Raw genomic sequence first — 18031 nt, 5'->3', positions numbered from 1 at the left:
AGCTCCTTTTCTATATAATTAGTGCCTACTGTTTCATATTCCAATTTCCTGGACAGGCTGCTCTCTAAAGCTGAAGTGCAGAGAGAGAGATCAAAAGACCATTTATTTCAGCTAGCTGTGAATAGATGTAGATAAATTGTTCTACTATAAATCCTTGCAACTATGTACTTCTGAAAGGATATTCTTTGGAAACATCAAGCACTTGTGCGGAGTTTTATTTGAGAGAAACTGGAACACGAAATATATTCTTCCTCCATTGGAAGTCTTGGAGATTATTCTCTGCATCCCTCCTTCCCCCAAAAAATGGTCAAGAACCCCGGCATATCCATCTCATATTTCAGAGTAAGCCAAGACAAAACTTGTATAAGCTCTTTCAATAATCAAGCATACTTGACATGCATTCTTTCCCGCTGCACTATTTACAGATCACTAGCTTCTGTTTTTCAGTAACTCCTATATTTAGCTGCAATTCCATAGCTCTTATTTAGGTATAGCTCCATGCCTCCAATTTGCTGTTCTAAGAGTTCAATAGATCTTTTATGTAAAAAAAAACAAACCTCTTAGTAAAGGCTACAATACATATAAGAATCATTAGAAGCATGTTGTATCTAATTATATGAGGCTGGCTGTGAACCTGGTGTATCTCAGAATTCTGCTTGGGTTGCTATCACAGCAATGAAGGAAACACAATACTTAAAGTTGTGTTTAATAAAGTATTAGGATAATATATGTTATCTGGTCAGTTTATGGCTTTAGAGTGACCTCTTTTAGAATTTATTTAATATCCAAATCATATCAATTCCCACAGCGATACCATCACAAGATGAACAAATGAGCACCCTCCCTCAGCACAGATGCACTGAGGGATAATTATAATTCATACTACCACATAAAAGTTATGTATGTTTAATTCATTTTTTTCATTGCTTAACATCTTTTCCCAAAATGCCATGCTGGAATGACAACTGAGCCCGTGCTGGCCAGGAGCCAGGAAGAGTAGATAGACATCTCCTAAAAGTGCTACCTTTGGCCATTGGTTGCTGCTACAGTAGGAGCAGCCATTTTCTCTTCCTCCTTGGGATCAAACGATCACCTCTGCTGTGTACCTACCCCCCCCCCCCGCCCCCCCCCGACACTGTCAGACAAGACTTTAACTAAAGTCACTTGTGCGGCAGTATGCAAAGCTACAACCTGAGCCATAGGGAAAACATTTTGTGGACATGTAACACAGAATGTTTTCTAATAGTCAAATCAGTTTATTTCCTGCTCTCTTATCTGCATACAAGAATTTCCATGATAAAATCTCTCCAAACTACATTATGCAAAGTAGAGACATATATTATCCTGGATATTCATTACAAGAAGTGCCTTAGGAAACTAAGATGATTTTTTTATGGTGAGTTCTGTTTCTAAAAACCAAGAACTGGTTTATTTTCTTTAAAAAAAAAAAATCCCCTTAACTCAGCCACCAATAAAATCTACAAAGTATTTTACAAAATGCATGTTTTACTGTTACTCTAAGCCATATTCATACAAGGTTATACCATAGTTCTGAAGATTTCTTAATGTTCACCTTTAACTGTACTGTCTTCTCTAAGTGCTCATTCTTCCTTTCAGCTATTTTAAGCTTCCTTTGCTCCTCAGACTCTCTGAAAGAGCTCTTTGGGGACAAAGACCTTGAACGTTTCACAGGTGGCTCCTGGAGAATAAAACAAGGACATGGTTGAACTAGTTGAACACTGGATTATGAAAGACATGCAAAATTAAAGAACAAGTAATTGAGAATACTAATAATGAATTATAAAAAAAAAATCCTGCATGGAATACCAAAGAAATAACAAGCAGAATTACCACAGTGCTCCCGCTAAAGGTTTCTCTGTGACTCGTTAATGAGAATATTCATTTACATTTACATTGTTTCTTTCAGAATAATGATGTCCCATTAGGGAAGACTAAAGGGTTATAGACTCTGAAATGCAAGAAACCTCATTACAAAGGAGGGGATAGAGGCTGGTCTAATTGCTCTACAAGGGTCCAAGGTTACACTTGATAGGACAACCAGAAACAAGAGGGAAAGGTATTTTTTCCCTTTGAAATAGTTTAACACACTGTGAAGTTGAAGGAACAATATGCTTGAGGAATATAAATACAACAGACAGTACATCTTATCCTATAATGACCATATGGTCATTAACTATAATGTGGCTAACAAGAGACAAGAATATGTGTTTATATTATGTACAGCTTTGTACAGCAATCTGGAAGAAGAAGTATATGAAAAGAACACTATTAAACTGGCAAGCATACTTGTAAATATGCCATTTCCAACTTTCTGTTTGTCTTTAACATTTATGCAATTTTGTTGATACCAAGTTTTTCAAATTATTTTATGATGTCAAAGATCAGACTGGAGACCATGATTGCAAACCATCAAGTGATAAGCAATTTTAATTTTCAATAATATGTGGATTAGTCAGGGTAGGCCAATTCATGGGATGCAAGATTATTATTTGTGCTTAACATTTTTCATAGTCCCCTTTTACTTCTATAAGAGCATTTATGTAAAAACCTTTTATAAATATAAGTTTAAAGGATGTTTTGCGTTCACTATATTTAATTGTTACTAATTTGAATATAAAAATGTGATGCATACATTTGTTTTACAAATCGACAGTCAAGGTGACAGCCAGATGGTGCATTTTGGAGAAGACTAAAGTAATAGGGCTGCATTGGAAAGCATCAAGCATCATGGGAAAGAAGCCTCAAGAATCACTCTCAAAAGGAACACTGAAGCTTGGGAAAAGTACTGGTGTCAAGGTTGCTATAAACTCTCAAAATGCATACAAGCAAAATTTCCAAGGAAGCCCCAAGTTCATACCCCATGACAATTATTCATCAAGCCTGCCAGACCACAGTACAAAATGGGGGTTTTTTTTTGTGAGCATTTGGATCATAGCTGAGTTCAAAATCTAAAAACAATGGCAGGGCAAACCATTCATTTAAATGATGAAAATAATACATTTTATTAATGCCTTGCACCATCATTTGTCCAAGTAAAGAAGCATAATCACATTTACACTATATTTTTTTTACTATTTCTATTCATATCAATAACAAATCTGTTCTGTATTTTACACACACACACACACACACACACACACATATATATATATATAGATATATATATATATATATATATATACACACACACACACACAAACATATATATACAACAACAAAAAAGGAACACAAACATTAAATAAGGATAGAAAGAAAATATCACATCAAACACAATCCTCAATTATCCCAAGAACCATAAAGAATATTAACTTTTATTTTAAAGACAGGACACTTTTCAAAACAATAATTTATCCACATAAAAATTACCCTCCCATGCCTTCCCTCAATTGTGAGTAAATGCACCTGTGCTAAAAATGGGCTGGCTTATGTCAGAAGAGGTAAAGTACATGGCAAGGCTTTCATCTGGAAGCCCTGAGTGTACTTTCTGCATGCGTATTTTCACCTGCTTCATAGTAATAAATACCTGCAGTTTGCAACTGGCTTAATTTTTACAGAAAAACCCCAAGGGGAGGAGGGTGGGTTTCCCTTTGAAAACTAATTTACAAGCCACTGCGGCCATGCAGAAAATTATCACAGTAATGTTATTATTAAAGTAATAAGAGCTCCCGTAATGATGATGATGATTTTGGATTGGTTGCAAGGGTGCTTTTGCACCCCTGTCAGAAATTGGTCTGACAGGTAAAACTTTGAAATGGTTCTCCTTGATTTTAATTATCCGCTCTTTTCATGTCAGAATTGGCAATTGTTTTTCAAATACTGTTAAATTAGAGACAGGAGTACCATAAGGATCTGCACTATCAGCCATGCTTTAATATATATATATATATATGCTTCCTCTATGTAGACTGCTCTCTGGTTTTAGTCTTACTTGACATACAGTTTCTCATTCCTATAGAAATATCAATTGAGCATTCGCTAAAGTTACTGGAAATATACTTTACATCCATTCAACAGTTATAAGTTCACATGAAACTGATGCTCAATAAACAAAAAACTGAAATAATTTTATTGAACAGAAGGATCCATATCAATACTTTGAATTACTTTACAAAAGATTATATTCACATAGACACAACTGAACAAGCCCGAAATCTAGGAGTGATAAGCAATAGCAATATGATCATGAAAAAACATATTAGCAATATAATAAAGGATGGTTATAACAAATTGCATGTCTTATGTCATTTAAAACCATTATTACATCAAGACGATTTTTGAACAGTACTTCAGACCTTAACATTTGCTAACATAGATTACTATAATGCACTTTTATTAGGTTTAACAGCCAATACACTTAGACCCTTACAATTACTTCAAAATGCCACTGCACGTGTTTTAACAGGCAGTAAGAAATATGACCATATAACCCCACTTCTGATTTTGTTATGCTAGTTACCCATTTAAGGATAGATTTTAAAATGTGTGTATCTCACCGCGCACAAAGATACATGCTATTTTAGAAACTATACATGTAGGTTATAAAATACTCTTCACATGCATATATCTACAGCTCTACGCACATATCTTATGCACGCTTGGGGGAGGGAGAGAGGGAGGGGAAGAGAGAGACTCTTTATATGGCTCAGTCTGATACTCTATATATGGACCATTGTAAGGGGGCACTGATTCAGGGTGAGTTTTTGGGAAGTGGGTTGTAGTTGGGGGGGGGGGGGGGTTCAGACATTCAGAGGTATCCATTTTAAAATTCACATTATTAAAAAATTTTAGACCTTTTAAGTGATGAAAATTCTAACAAGAGGAGTTGATTTGTATACTCCAGATGTCAATTTTACAATGAATACTTCTGAATGTGTCTGTAACACCACCCCACCCCCAACACAACCTACCTCCCAAAAACTCACTCCCCTGAGTCTTACGCCTACTGAGGAGCTGTAGCAAAGTGTCGTGCATAACATACACACATCATCGCCCTGCCTCTGGAATGTCCTTTGCCATCTACTTTTTCTGGGCATGAGTACAGCGATGTACTGGCTATTTAAAATTTGCGTAGCTCCCATGCGGCACCACTTACGCGCATATGTGGATGCTATTGTGTGTGCAAGGCTTTTAAAATCTACCTCTAAATTTAGAATTCAAAATAAAGAACTATGTATACTACACAAAATAATAGTGATTATGTGGTTAAATGCATCATTACATCGATATATACCTCAAAGTGATCTACATTCCGCAAATAAAGATCTTTTAAATGTTCTATCATTGCGCTCTGTGCATTTGAGTGAGGTATGAGAAAGAGAAATATATGTAGCAGGGCTGAAACTGTAGAAGTCACTGCCATGTGAATTAAGACTGCTGAAAGATTTGAAAGTGTTTAAAAAAGAAATTAAGACCCGGCTTTTCAAACTGGCTTATGAAAGCAGTAATATTTGACAAGCTGAGGAAGAGAAGGGCCTAAGATAATATGAACTGACATGATTTGTATTATATGATAATTTGTTAATTAGTATATCTATTTTTTGTTAGTCTATTTTAATTTTGTTGGGAACCACCACGACTGAACACAGAGTGATGGCATTTAAATAAATATATCTATATAAATAAAAATGTTAAATAGTTTGTACGAAATCGCTAATCTCAGCAACCACTGAACCGATTGCTTTCAAATTTGGACACAAGCTTCACCTCACATATGGCAAGGTTCTTCTACACTTACATTACATATATGTCACACCGGGGGCTGGTAAAAAAAAGTTTTAAAATTTTGTTCCACAAAACAGCGACATCTGCTGGACGTAAGCTCAAGCTCTTACACCTTGCACAAACACTCACAACCCACACACACGTGACCAATGTTTGGAATTCACACACCCTCCAACCAGACACAAATCCACCCTCCTCACACACCCCCGACACATGCCAATTGTACTTACTTCACACACCCTCCCAAAACCCACAAAACCCCACAAAATTCCAGCATGCTACACCGGGAGGCCACTCACATGCCACATGTTTGCAATTCCCACACCCTACAAACTCACATAAAAACACCCTCCTCACACCCACCACGCACAGGACTTTTCTATTTACTGCCCACACCCTCCGAACGCACGCAAAACTGCAGAATAGTTCGGGCTGCTCCAGCGGGGGGGGGCAACACCGCTCCATGACACATCGCATACACTACGGCCGTCGGCTGCCAGCAATCAAAATGGCGCCGAAGGATCTGTCCCTTACCAGGACACTCGGGAACGCCAATGGCGGCAGTAGCCCATGTGACATAGTAAGGGCGAGGGCCCGTCGACGCCATTTTCTGGGCTGGCAACCGGCGCACCTTCGCCCTTACTATCTGAGCGAGACGACCGCTCCTATTGCTCCACCCCACTGACAGAGTAAGTTGTAACAGCCGGAGACAGTTTCAGTGCTGGCTGCCGAGGGCACGGTGCCAATACTTCTATGCCGGAACGAACGCCTGCTCCACCGACTACCATTTTTGACAGGGATCGGCGGGCCTGCAGGGGGGGGGCGTGGGGATGTTCTTGCGTCCATGTTCGGGGGGGGGGGAGGGGGCAGTTATCCCCATTCTCTTTTCTTTCTTTTCCACTTAACCTGGCTCTGCCACTGCAACGCGTGGCCGGGTACAGCTAGTATTTATATATAAACTATTATCAAACGATTTGTGGGTAGTTGGTTTCTTCAAAGGCTGTTTGATTGGGGGTGGGAAGATAAACCAGCTTTTATTGTTATTCAGATTGCTTTACAGAGTTCATTTAGATATAAAAGTGTATTCAGAGCATACCTTTACCTTTGACCATTAAACAAAAAAACCTGCTACTTCTTCTGGCTTGATGCTGGCAGATTGCCCCAATCAGCTACTTAGCAGGAGGCTGCCTGAGGTATAGTTATAACAAATTCTCAGGCACCTTCCCCTGAAGGAGGATGGACAGATAAAGTCCCTAGACAAGAAAAGAAAAATGGAACGGTGATTGACTGTTTAAAGTGAAAGTGCTTTTGGTAATAACAAGAGATGGGGTAGAGCAACACTTTGTTCTGACAATTTTTTGTGTAAGGTGCATAAAACTTTAGGCCCTGAGGTTCATGGACACTAGAATCTGAAATAGTCACCACCACAAAGGCAAATTTCTACAAGTACTTGAGTTCAAAAGAGTCAAGAGATTTCAAGGAAACTTTTATCAAATAGAAGAGAACATGTTGGTGTCCCATGATACCACAGTGAGAATTTAAGTGTGGCTTCATGTGAAACAAGCCATGCATTAGCCTAACAACTAATTGACTGGACAGAAAAAAATTTCTTTCTGTAAACTGGTGACATGCATCATTGCACAAAGATGAACAATGACAGACTTGGATTTCAAACCAGACTCAGAGATCTTAGATTACTTCTTTTATCCAGATGTCCTTCTCTCGGCAGCGCAAGCCTCCAGAAGATCCCGGCTTTTAATGCTCCAAGCGTCAGGTTCCAAGCTCCGAGTTCCTTGCACCGAGACCCGTCTCTGAGTTCCTTGCTCTGACTCTTGGTTCCTGAGGGCCTACTCCGAATCCTGAATCCTGTCCGGGTCTTCGGAGTCCCTTGCGTCTGTCTCTGTCCATGACTAAGAATGCTGCCTAAACCTGTTCCGTTCCTATATGACCTGTGCCTTGCCTTGATTGGCTGTGGAGGGCACGCCTCGGTACAGGCCTTGCCAGAGTCTTCGTCTTGTCCTGAGACTGGCGTCTGCATCACCGTCCATGTGGTCTGCGACCTGCCTTTACTGGCTGTGTAGGGCGCGCGGCGTGGCAGTACCTATTCAGTACTCTCTTCGATCCTGAGCCTCGTTTGAATCTTCAATCAACCTGAGTCTTTGTCTTAGTCCTTCAGGTATCCTAAGTCTTCCACTCACTCCTTCAAGAATCCTGAGTCTTGTCTCAATCCTTCAAGTATCCTGAGTCTTCATCTGTTATAGCCCTCAGACTCTGTCTGTCCTGTCGCATCTGCCGTTCCCGTACAGCAGGTCCAAAAGGGCTATCGAGTGGCCGGAGGACTACTCCAGAGACTAACATTGTGTTGCTGGGTCTCTTTGATGCGTTCAGGCTCGGCACAGGCCAGGGTCCTGTATCTCCAGCCTGTTCGCCATTTTTGGGCACTCCTCACCTGCCTTGGCGCTTCCCCGGAGCTCCTTTGTGGTCACGTCATGGCCCAAGGGTACACAATCTTCAGAAATGGAACAGCCTCCAGCGTTCCCCGGAACAGATTGTGAAGGCCATGTGCCCAGCAAGTGTGTTCCTGTGATGGGCCCACACTTTTGGACTTCCAAGAGTTTTTGTTTTACAGGAATTTCTTGTTTTTGTTGACTTGCCTACGACCCGCAGGAGGAGCCTGGCATCCCCAGTTCTTCGAACCCTCCAAGTCCGAGGATCAGACATGGGAGGGCCCTTGAGGAGGGGGTACTGTTACGGTTCTACCTGCAGCCTGTTATGGTTATTGATGTTTGGGTGGATCCTTGGACACTGTGGCAGCTGACCACACCCACGGGGGGCAGTCCCGTGAGGGACCACAGTGTCAGGCTAGACTCTGGACACACAGACACAGATTTGAATCTTTTATTATACAGTTTTGGAAACCACCAGAGGTGGCAGTAGTTAGTAGTGGATGTTGAGCCCGGCTGGGCGGGTCTCCCACAGAATGCTGGAACAGCGAATCCTCTGCTAGGCTGTGCTGTAGTGGAAAAAGAGCATTCAGAGGCCCAGGTAGAATTAGGAGAAGCTCTGAGACAGAGAGAGCAGGCCTTCAAGGAGCGAGTACCTGATCCCTGAGAGCAGAGAGACTCAGTTGTATTGTACTCACATAGCAGTAACAGAGATTCCACTAGACGAGAGGTCTGGCACCAGAACAGAGGGCAGGCCCTCGAGGAGCGAGTACTTGGTTCCAGTGAAGCAGTACTGTGGAATAGATGGTAGTTGTACTCACAGATGGAAACTGTTAGTGAAGTCTTCCAAGTGGAAAGGTTTGAAGATGCAGACAGCGACTCAAGGAACATGGGCCCTCGAGAAGCGAGTACCGGTTTCCTGATAGCACCTGAAAGAAGCAGAAGAGGCCCCTAAGGAGCGGGTAGCCCGTTAGCAACCCCGAAGGGTGTAAGTGTTCCAGACAGCGCTGGAGTGGCAGAGCAGCTTCCGTACAGAGAGCGAATCCCATCCGTAGAGTTCCGTTGCTAACTCGATGAGCTAGCAAATACTGTAGGCTTAAATATCCGGGTAGCGAGATGTCATATCAGGGGGATGCCCCTGAGATTCGTGCCAACGTGGAAATAAAGATAAGGGCAGCGTGCGCGCGCCCTAAGGTACCTTGGAGGAGCATGGCGGGAGGCAGCACCAAAGCCGGTCCAGGGACGACAGAGAGGACAGCAAACAGACGCCGCAGCAGCCAGTAGTCCGAGGTGAGCAGGAGGAGCCGCAAGCAGTGAGAGGTAGGCAGGGCGAAGCCGTCATAGACCGACGGTCGCAACGCATCTGGAGCCGTGGGCAGCCTCTCACCTCTTTTTTCAGCTTCTTCAGTGGCCCAGAGGCCACCAAAATCCCCTCTGCGCAGCCGGAGCTGCTGCTTGTTCTTGCGGCCAGGAGGCCGCCGACATTCCTGCTCCTCCCCATGTCGTAGCTGAGAGCCACCGTGGTCTGTGGCGGGCCCACTACCGCTGCCTGTCCATCATGCGGCCTGGGGAGCCGCCGCCACTTCCTCTTCTGTGCAGCTGGAGGCCGCTGACGTCCTCTCTGCGGGGCTGAAGCCGCTGCCTGTCCTTTGTGGCCAGGGGGCCACCAATGCCATCGTTCTTCCTTGTGGCAGGAGCCGCCATCTTCAGCTCCTCTTCTTGCAGCCAGGAGGCTGCCTTGAAACTCCTCTTCGTGGCCCGGACGCCACCACCAGAGTTTCCTTGTGGCTGAAGCCACCCTCAGTCTTCCTTCTCGCAGTTGGAAGCCGCCTCTGACGCTGGGCTTGGTTTGCGGCCTGGTCCTGCTTCTCCTCTTTCTCTGCGGCGTGGACGCCGCTCTACAGAGTCCTGCTTCTCCTCCTTAGGTGCGAGGCCGCACCTCCTTACACCATTTAAAGGTCTAGTTCTCCTGGCTTCTCCAGATGATGACATCATGGGAGTTTCTCTTTAGCCCTATAAGAAGGGCCTATTTTTATTGCTTCATTGCCTTCGCAAGGAGCCAGTCCTCCTTAGGACTTCTCTTCATCCCAGCTTCTCCTAGGTACTCTGTTCCATGTGGGAATTCCTTGTCTTCGTCTTGGTCTCTTGCCGGATCCCGTGTCTTCGTCCTGTCAAGCTCTGATGTTCCGACTTCCTGATGACCTATCTTCCAGATCCCCTGAAGTTCCAGTTGTCCTGTTCTTCTGGTCCTTCTCTTCAAATCTTCGAAACCTCCTGATGTCCTAATGACTTCTTTTATCCAGATGTCCTTTTCCTCGTCAGTGCAAGCCTCCAGAAGATCCCGGCTTTTAATGCTCCAAGCTTCAGGTTCCAAGCACAGAGTCCCATCTCCATGTTCCTTGCTCTGAGTCTTGGATACTGAGGTCCTACTCCGAATCCTGTCCGGGTGTTCGGAGTCCCTTGCGTCTGCCTCTGTCCATGACTAAGAACTCTGCCTAAACCTGTTCCGTTCCTGTATGACCTGTGCCGTGCCTTGATTGGCTATGGAGGGCACGTCTCGGTAAAGGCCTCGCCGGAATCTTCTTCTTGTCCTGAGACTGGAGCCTGCTTCACCGTCCGCGTGGTCCGCAACCTGCCTTTACTGGTTGTGTAGGGCGCGTGTCGAGGCAGTACCTACTCAGTACTTTCCTCGATCCTGAACCTTGTTTGAATCTTCAAGCAACCAGAGTCTTCATCTTAGTCCTTCAAGTATCCTAAGTCTTCGCCTTACTCCTTCAAGTATCCTGAGTCTCGTCTCACTCTGTTCATTCACAGCTGTTCCCAAACAATTACCTCAGTCAAGATCCCAGTTGTTATCAAAGATTATGGACTGTATCCAGGTATATCAGATAGAGGCTGCCATGGAGGAAGGCAGGAGCACATGGCTAATTCACTCTGTTATCTACGGAAAACACTGTTACAATAAGCAAACTTGCTTTTTTCTGTTGATAAGCTAAGTGAATTAGCCAAGCTGATGGTTACTGCTTTCCATAATGGGAAGTCTGTTACTCCCTTCCATCTCTCTCTCTCTATATATATTGATTATTATTACTTTTTTTTTTATTTTTGCAAGCTGTTCACCTATGTGGCAGTTTCTATTGGTCTCCTGTAGTGATTACCATTGCTCTTCCCATTGTACTGTCTACCTCAGAAAGTCTGTCAGGCAATAGTACAATCTGAAGATATGAACTGATGACCATGTTGCGGCTTTGCAGATATCAGCTATAGGCATGTTTTCAGGGCGTGCCAATGAGGAGGCGGACGAAAGTACCCGATATGCTTTGCCTGGTCCAGAGAGAGGTATCAAAGCTGAATTGTAACAGAAATGAACACAACTTGTTATCCAGTTGACAAGAGTCCTTTTCGAGTCTGCAACTCCTAGATTATTAGGATTATAGGATACAAACAGTTGTTGGGCTTTCATGTGGCCCAGTGTCCTTTCTTTAGAGTAAGTTAGGGCCTATCTACAATCCAAAATGTGCTAAGCTTTTTCTCTCTTATTTTTGTGCGATTTGGGGTAGTACATTGGTAAGGAGATTGATTCGTTCAGATGAAAGGCAATTACTACCTTCATAAAGAATTTTGGAAGTGGGCGTAATAACACCTTGTCATGGAAGAATTGCAAGTAAGGTGAAATGTGAACCAAGGCTTACAGTTCACTGAGTCTTCTCATTGATGTAACTGCTACTAGGAATAGCACTTTCCATGTAAGGTATTTCAGGGGTGCTGTTGCTAGAGGTTCAAATGGACAAGCCATGAAAGCTGTTAGGACTATGTTAATGTCCCAAGGTATTGGCAGTCTCTGCACTGGCAGATGCATCTGTAGTAGACCCCTCATTAAATGAAAAATCAGTGTACGTGTTTAGATAGGCAGACCATCTACTCTATGATGGTAAGCAGCAACAGTGCTCAAATATACTCTCACTGATGAAATCTGAAGACCTGTTTGGGACAGGTAGTAAAGGTAGTTGAGTAGGGACTCGGGAGAAGATCTGAATGGATCAATACACTGAAAAAGACACCACAGTACGTAACATTTCCATTTGAAGGAATAGTTGCGGCAAGTGGATGGCTTCCTTGAGGATAGGAGAACATCTTGAATCTGTCGAGGAAGGCATAATTGTGCTAAGACCTGGTTCTCAACATCCAAGCTGAGAGGTGGAGTGAGGAGAGGAGACGATGGAGGAGGGTCCCATTCTCCTGAGTCAGAAGGCTTGGTTAGTTTCCTAAGAACCTCGGTAGTTGTACTGAAAGTTGTACAAGATATGCGTACCATGGCTGCCTTGGCCACACTGGTGCTATGAGAATCTTGTCCGCTTAATCCTTAATACACTTCTGTACTGTTTCTGTAAGGAGTAGAATTGGTAGAAAGGCGTAGAGTAGACCCATTGACCATGAAAGAAGGAATACATCATGTGATTCCCTGCTCAGACTGGATAGGAGAGCGCAAAATCTTCAAAATTTCACATTATATTAAGCTGCAAAGAGGTCTAGGCATGACTATCCCCATTTAGAGAATATGTCATTGGCCACATTTTGGTCTAACGCCCATTCGTGTGGGTGAAAAACTCGGAATTTGTTCGCCAGTATGTTCACTATTCACGGTAGATACATCACTTGCAGTGAGATATACTCCTGGCCTGCCCACTTCCATATCATAATCACTTCCTTGCACAAGCTTGTGGAACCTGATCCTCCTTTCTTGTTTATGTAGAACATGGCTACCTGGTTGTATGTGTGGATCATGACTGTTTTCTCCTGTAGGAAGTGCTCAAATACATTTAGGGCATTGCAAATTGCCCTGAGTTCCAGGCGGTTAATCTGAATCATCAATTCTAGGACTGTCCATAGACCATTTGTATGGTACTGAAGTGGATGCACTCCACAACCCCTGGTGGTGTCGTCCGTGATAAGAATTAGTTGATGATGGGGTGGCAAAAGGGGTCACTTTCAATTAGTACTTTTGGTTTTAGCCATCAGGCTATGTCCCTTTTCATTGATGACATAATGGTTATTTTGGTCGAAAGTGACTGGGACATCTGTGTCCACTGAGTTTTCAAACCCCACTGCAATCTCTGCATGTTTAGATGGGTAAAAGAGACAACGTGAATGGTTGCTGCCACATGGGCAAATAGTACTAGGAGTTTGCACAGTTGTTCTGGTTTTGCCTTTCAGATGCAAAGCTAGTAGCCATAGGTGCTGTGCCCTCTCCTTGGGAAGGTATGCTCTGTCTCGTATGGTATCGATCCTTGCCCATATAAATTGTAAAATCTTGGTTTATTGGAGGGATGGTTTCTCATAATTGATAAGGAAGCCCATCTCTTCCAGGCACTGTATCATGGTACATAGGTCTTTGTGAAGGTCTGACGCATTGGGGGACACTATTAACCAGTCGTCAAGGTATGGAAAGATTCGTAGTCCTTTGCGATGAAGATATGACACAGCCATCATCAAACATTTCATGAAGACTCTCGGGACAGAAGCAAGTCTAAAGGCGAGTAAATTATATCGGTAATGTGTGTTATCTGTTTGGAAGCTGAAGAGCTACCAGCAGGAAGGGTGGACAAGGTTGTGTGCATACACACCTTTCAAATTGAGTGAACACATCCTATCCTTTGGTTGTATGAAAGACAGCATGGATTTCAGAGTTGGCATCTTGAACTTCTCATTTTGGAGCATTTTGTTGAGGGGACGAAGGTCCAGTAAAGGGCACAGGCCCCCGTATGCTTGGGAATAAGGAAGTATTGGGAGTAAAATCCTTTGTGGCTATAGGAAGGTGGGATTTCCTGAATGGCAATTTGCGCTAGCGGGTTCTCTGCTTCCCGCCGTAAGAACTGGACTTGGTTGAGATGCCTGGTAGGTGGGGCTGGTCGAGGTAGATTCAGGGAGGGGTGGTGAACTGTAGGTAGTACCCCTGTCAAATTATGTCCAGCACCCAGTGGTCAGATATTATCCAGGACCACGCTGAATAGTGTGTGGTGACTCTGTCTCCAACTGGACTGGGTGGCTGTGGTTTGCTTTGCTTCAAGAACACTGGTGGTTTTTCGGGGTTGTCTGCTGCTGCGGCTTTTGTGGCCTGTGGTCCCACTGATAATCTCTTTCTGAGCCCTGTAGAGTCTATGGGAGCTGTTAGTAGACTGGTGCCCCATACTGACTGAGTTGTTTGAAGGGCTTTAGGTGATAGTACAGCTTCATGTACTGTGAATAGAACCGCTTGAACAAGGTGGGTTGGTTGTCTGAATCGTGAGAGACTGCACCATTACATTTTGCTCCTTAATCTGTCCTACCATCTCACGGAGCTCGTCTCTGAAAAGGTTAACCCTAGACATGGCAGGTCGGCTAGCTTTTCAGGCACGTCCTCCCTGAGTGCACTCGCTTTTAACCATGCCGTATGATGGAAAGCGATGGAAGCTGCGGAGATTCATGATGTAATTTGAATGCTTCATAGACAGAATGCAGGAGATGATGAATGCCTTCTTGTAAGTCTTGAAGTGGTTGAGGTGAAATTTTCACGCCAGTATCTGAGAGGACAAAGGGTTTCACTTGCTGCAGGCATTCATACATGTACTGCTCTATGTAAATCTAATGCTGCTCTATATGCGTTGTTAGCATTGAACTCTGAAAAATCTGCCAAAGTTGACCAAGACCTTACTGTCTCTATCTGAACGAGATTTAGTGTGAAGCTTTGATTTCTTCGTTTTCTTCATGGCCGATTCTACTATGACAGAAGTGTTAGGTAGCTGAACTGGTCCATAACATTGAGATTATTTGAGGAAAAATGTTAAGTACAATTTTTTAGCTACTGGCAAGTTCATTGTGGGGACTTCCAAGACTTTAATAGTTCGGAGTCCAAAACTGTGTGTGATGGCTGGTCTGTTGGCTCAGAAAGGATGACTAAGATCTTTAGTATGCCAAAAACTTCCTTCCGGGGATCAGGAATCTTTCAGAATTCCATTTTCAGAGTTGTCCCCGTCCCGTCCCCCCCCCCAATGTTCTTAATGAATTTGCATTATGTAAGATCTTATGGGTGGGGGGGGGGGGGAGGAATGCTCCAGAGGTTCCTCCAGTTACTCCATTGGAAGGCCTGTTGATGAAGCTGGTGAAAGCAGAGGAGAATGGAAGGAAAAAGGGGAGACTGACCTGTCAGGCTCTTCCATAGGCATGGCAGAACCTGCTGGTGATGTTGGGCTCTTTGGGTTCTCTCCACTAGGTAGATAGTAGCCTAGCCTATGTTCTTCTTTATCCCAGTCTGAGAAAGGTGAATAATATTTTGCCAGACTAACCTTTGGATTTAAGGAGGAAAAAAGCCTTTTAATTATTGACAAAATCTGCTCCATTGCTGATCTTCGTGTGGGAGAAATTAGAGGACACTTCTTCGCCAGATCTTTGTGTGTTAGAGATGAAGGAAAGGAACTTCTATGAGGCCTTGGTGAGGGGATGGCTGCCAAATGTACATCTGAGGCTAGGAAGTGTAGAGATCTGTGGTGTATAGAATCTTAATTTGTTTTATCTCTGAAGAAGAGAATATCCTGGAGCTGAGGATCCCTGTCTCTACGCCTCAATATCATCAATAAATGTGAATAGACTAGTAATTCGCTTTACGATGATCAGATGACATAATAGATGGTTATTTCACTGGGGACAACCAAGGTATTGGTGCATAAGTTTTGAGGACGGGCTCCACTTCTACAGAGACCTCTAGATCCTGTCCAGCTCGCTTTTTTGTCAATTCTTGGGGTGCCGAGGTTTCCCTGGGCCAATGTTGTTCATGGGACGGAGAGATAGGTCAAGGCTATGGTTCCTGCATCAAATGCCTTGGGCACTGAGTCAGATTTCCATTCATTTTGATTCAGGTGCTTTGCTTCCTTCTCCTGCAATGGGCCTTGCGTCATGTGACATCATAATCTGCTACACTTGACGTGGACCTGCGTCGCATGCCACTGTTTGCATTAGTGTTGATGCTACTGCTATGTGTGTCAAAAGTGCTGCCTGTGCCAAAGATCATGTGCCAAGTGACGATGTATGTAGTTGTGTGGAGGTGAGTCGTGACCAGATGCATCAGTCAATTTGGTTTCTGACACTGATTTAGTGCGTCCAACTGACTCAGGTACCATTTTTGCCAATGCTAATGACACAGACTTTGAATGCGTTGTTGCCCCTGTCACCAAAACACTGTCCTTATATTTGTGGGACTTGGCTTTGGCTGGTTTGGGATGTTTATTCCATGGCCTGGAGACCAATGATGTCTTGGGACCCGAAGAGGCTCGTTTTGCATCTGGTGTTTTTTTGGATCCAGTGAAGACTGTACACAATGCCATGGGGAAGGGTAATAGCGTCCGATGATGAGGAACCTGCCCCTTTTCCCAAAGTCTGGCTACTTTTACCCTGCCCCTTTTCCCAAAGTCTGGCTACTTTTTCAGCCCTCTGACACCAGGTCCGGGGACACATGCATCTGCAGTTTCTACATGTGGACTGGTCATGCCAAGTTAACAATAGTTATGCCTGCCCATCGCAGTCATGTGCCCACATGAGCAATATTTAAAGCCGGGCTATTTTGACATTGTCGAGCACCAAAAAGTGCTGTTGTGGAAATGGTTTCAAATACGATCAACTGAGGTGAGAAGATTTACGTCCATTCAGTGGCAGAGAAAAAATGAAACTGAGAACTTTTGACAGGTAATTGTGTGGGAACAGCCACGTATGAGCAGACCATCAAAGCTCTGCTACTCTGAGATGGTTCCAGGCCAAACGCCGCAGGATGACATCGCACACAAGACAACATGGTGTTACGCGGGGCTTCCCACAGGTCCTCGTCGTCGGGAGGCGGACGCAGGTGATGGAGACCCAACTGGACCTTCACCTATACCAGCCCTCATTCCCCACAAGTTGAGTCCTTGGGTGCCGGGCCAGCAGGGCTTAGGAGTAGGGCTCCAGAAAAAGACGAGCTTAAAGACGGAAGGCGAAAGCGAGGTCATGCGAGCCAGAGGTCGGGGCCGGCGGTGGGCAGTAGGACCCAGGGACGAGCCAGAGGTCACGGAAGGCAGCTAGGAGAAACAATGAGCAGGCAGGCGGTCAGGACGGGCAGCAGACAACGCAGAATCCAGGGACGAGCCGAGTCAAGAACCAGAAGAGCAAGCCGAGGGGACGAGGAACAGGCCCACACGGAGGCAGGAGCAGGAACACACGGAGGTAGGAGGCAGGATCACATGGAGCAATCAGCAACTCTAAGCGAGCAGGGCCTGTTGCTGAGGCAAGGTTGGGGCAGCAAGGGCTGCCTTATATAGGACCCGAGAGTGACGTCAGCATCCGGGGCCACGGGTGGTTTTACTGCCACGGCTCTTTAAATCGAGTGATTTAAATCGTGCGCGCCTAGTAGTAGCTAAGGCCAGAGGTGCAGCAGCGGCAGGATCGGCTCCCCACCAGGTTGGAGGAAGGCCACGGCAGCGGCTCTGGGAGCTGCGTGGGGGGCCCAGGATGGCTCGGGAGCTGAGAGTGGCCAGCCGTGAGATTCCACGGTTGGCACTGTAACACATGGCTAATACACTCAGCTTCTCGATGGAAAATAGATCTCATTTCTTTTTTCTTGTATGAGATGTTTCAGCTTTTTAACAGCTGAAAGCATCCATAGAGTTGTCATCTGGTCTCAGACACCTGGTGTAACATTTTTTCCTCTAACTAGATGCTTCTTCTGTGGGAGGGGGAGCAGTTTTATCCCAGGCCGCACCTAATGGCAAACTGTGTCTTTGTTCACTTTTCTCCATTACGGATGGGGAGCTTCTTGCCATCAAGCTCGCAAGGAGCTAAAC

General features: G+C 44.4%; 1 protein-coding gene across 3 annotated transcripts in view; it reads right to left on the bottom strand.

The window, feature by feature from the left end:
• Nucleotides 1–18031, bottom strand: part of CNTLN (centlein) — a 1032335-nt gene that overhangs the window by 531904 nt on the left and 482400 nt on the right. For all 3 annotated transcript variants that reach the window (XM_029608687.1, XM_029608696.1, XM_029608677.1), the window contains exon 11: nt 1574–1699. In XM_029608687.1, coding sequence (XP_029464547.1) covers nt 1574–1699 — 126 coding nt within the window. The remainder of the gene's footprint in view (nt 1–1573; nt 1700–18031) is intronic.

The sequence above is a fragment of the Rhinatrema bivittatum genome, chromosome 1, assembly GCF_901001135.1.
Source record: "Rhinatrema bivittatum chromosome 1, aRhiBiv1.1, whole genome shotgun sequence".
NCBI lineage: Eukaryota > Metazoa > Chordata > Amphibia > Gymnophiona > Rhinatrematidae > Rhinatrema > Rhinatrema bivittatum.
The sequence above is the reverse complement of the archived record's forward strand: the minus strand, read 5'-3'. Positions and strand labels throughout refer to the sequence as shown.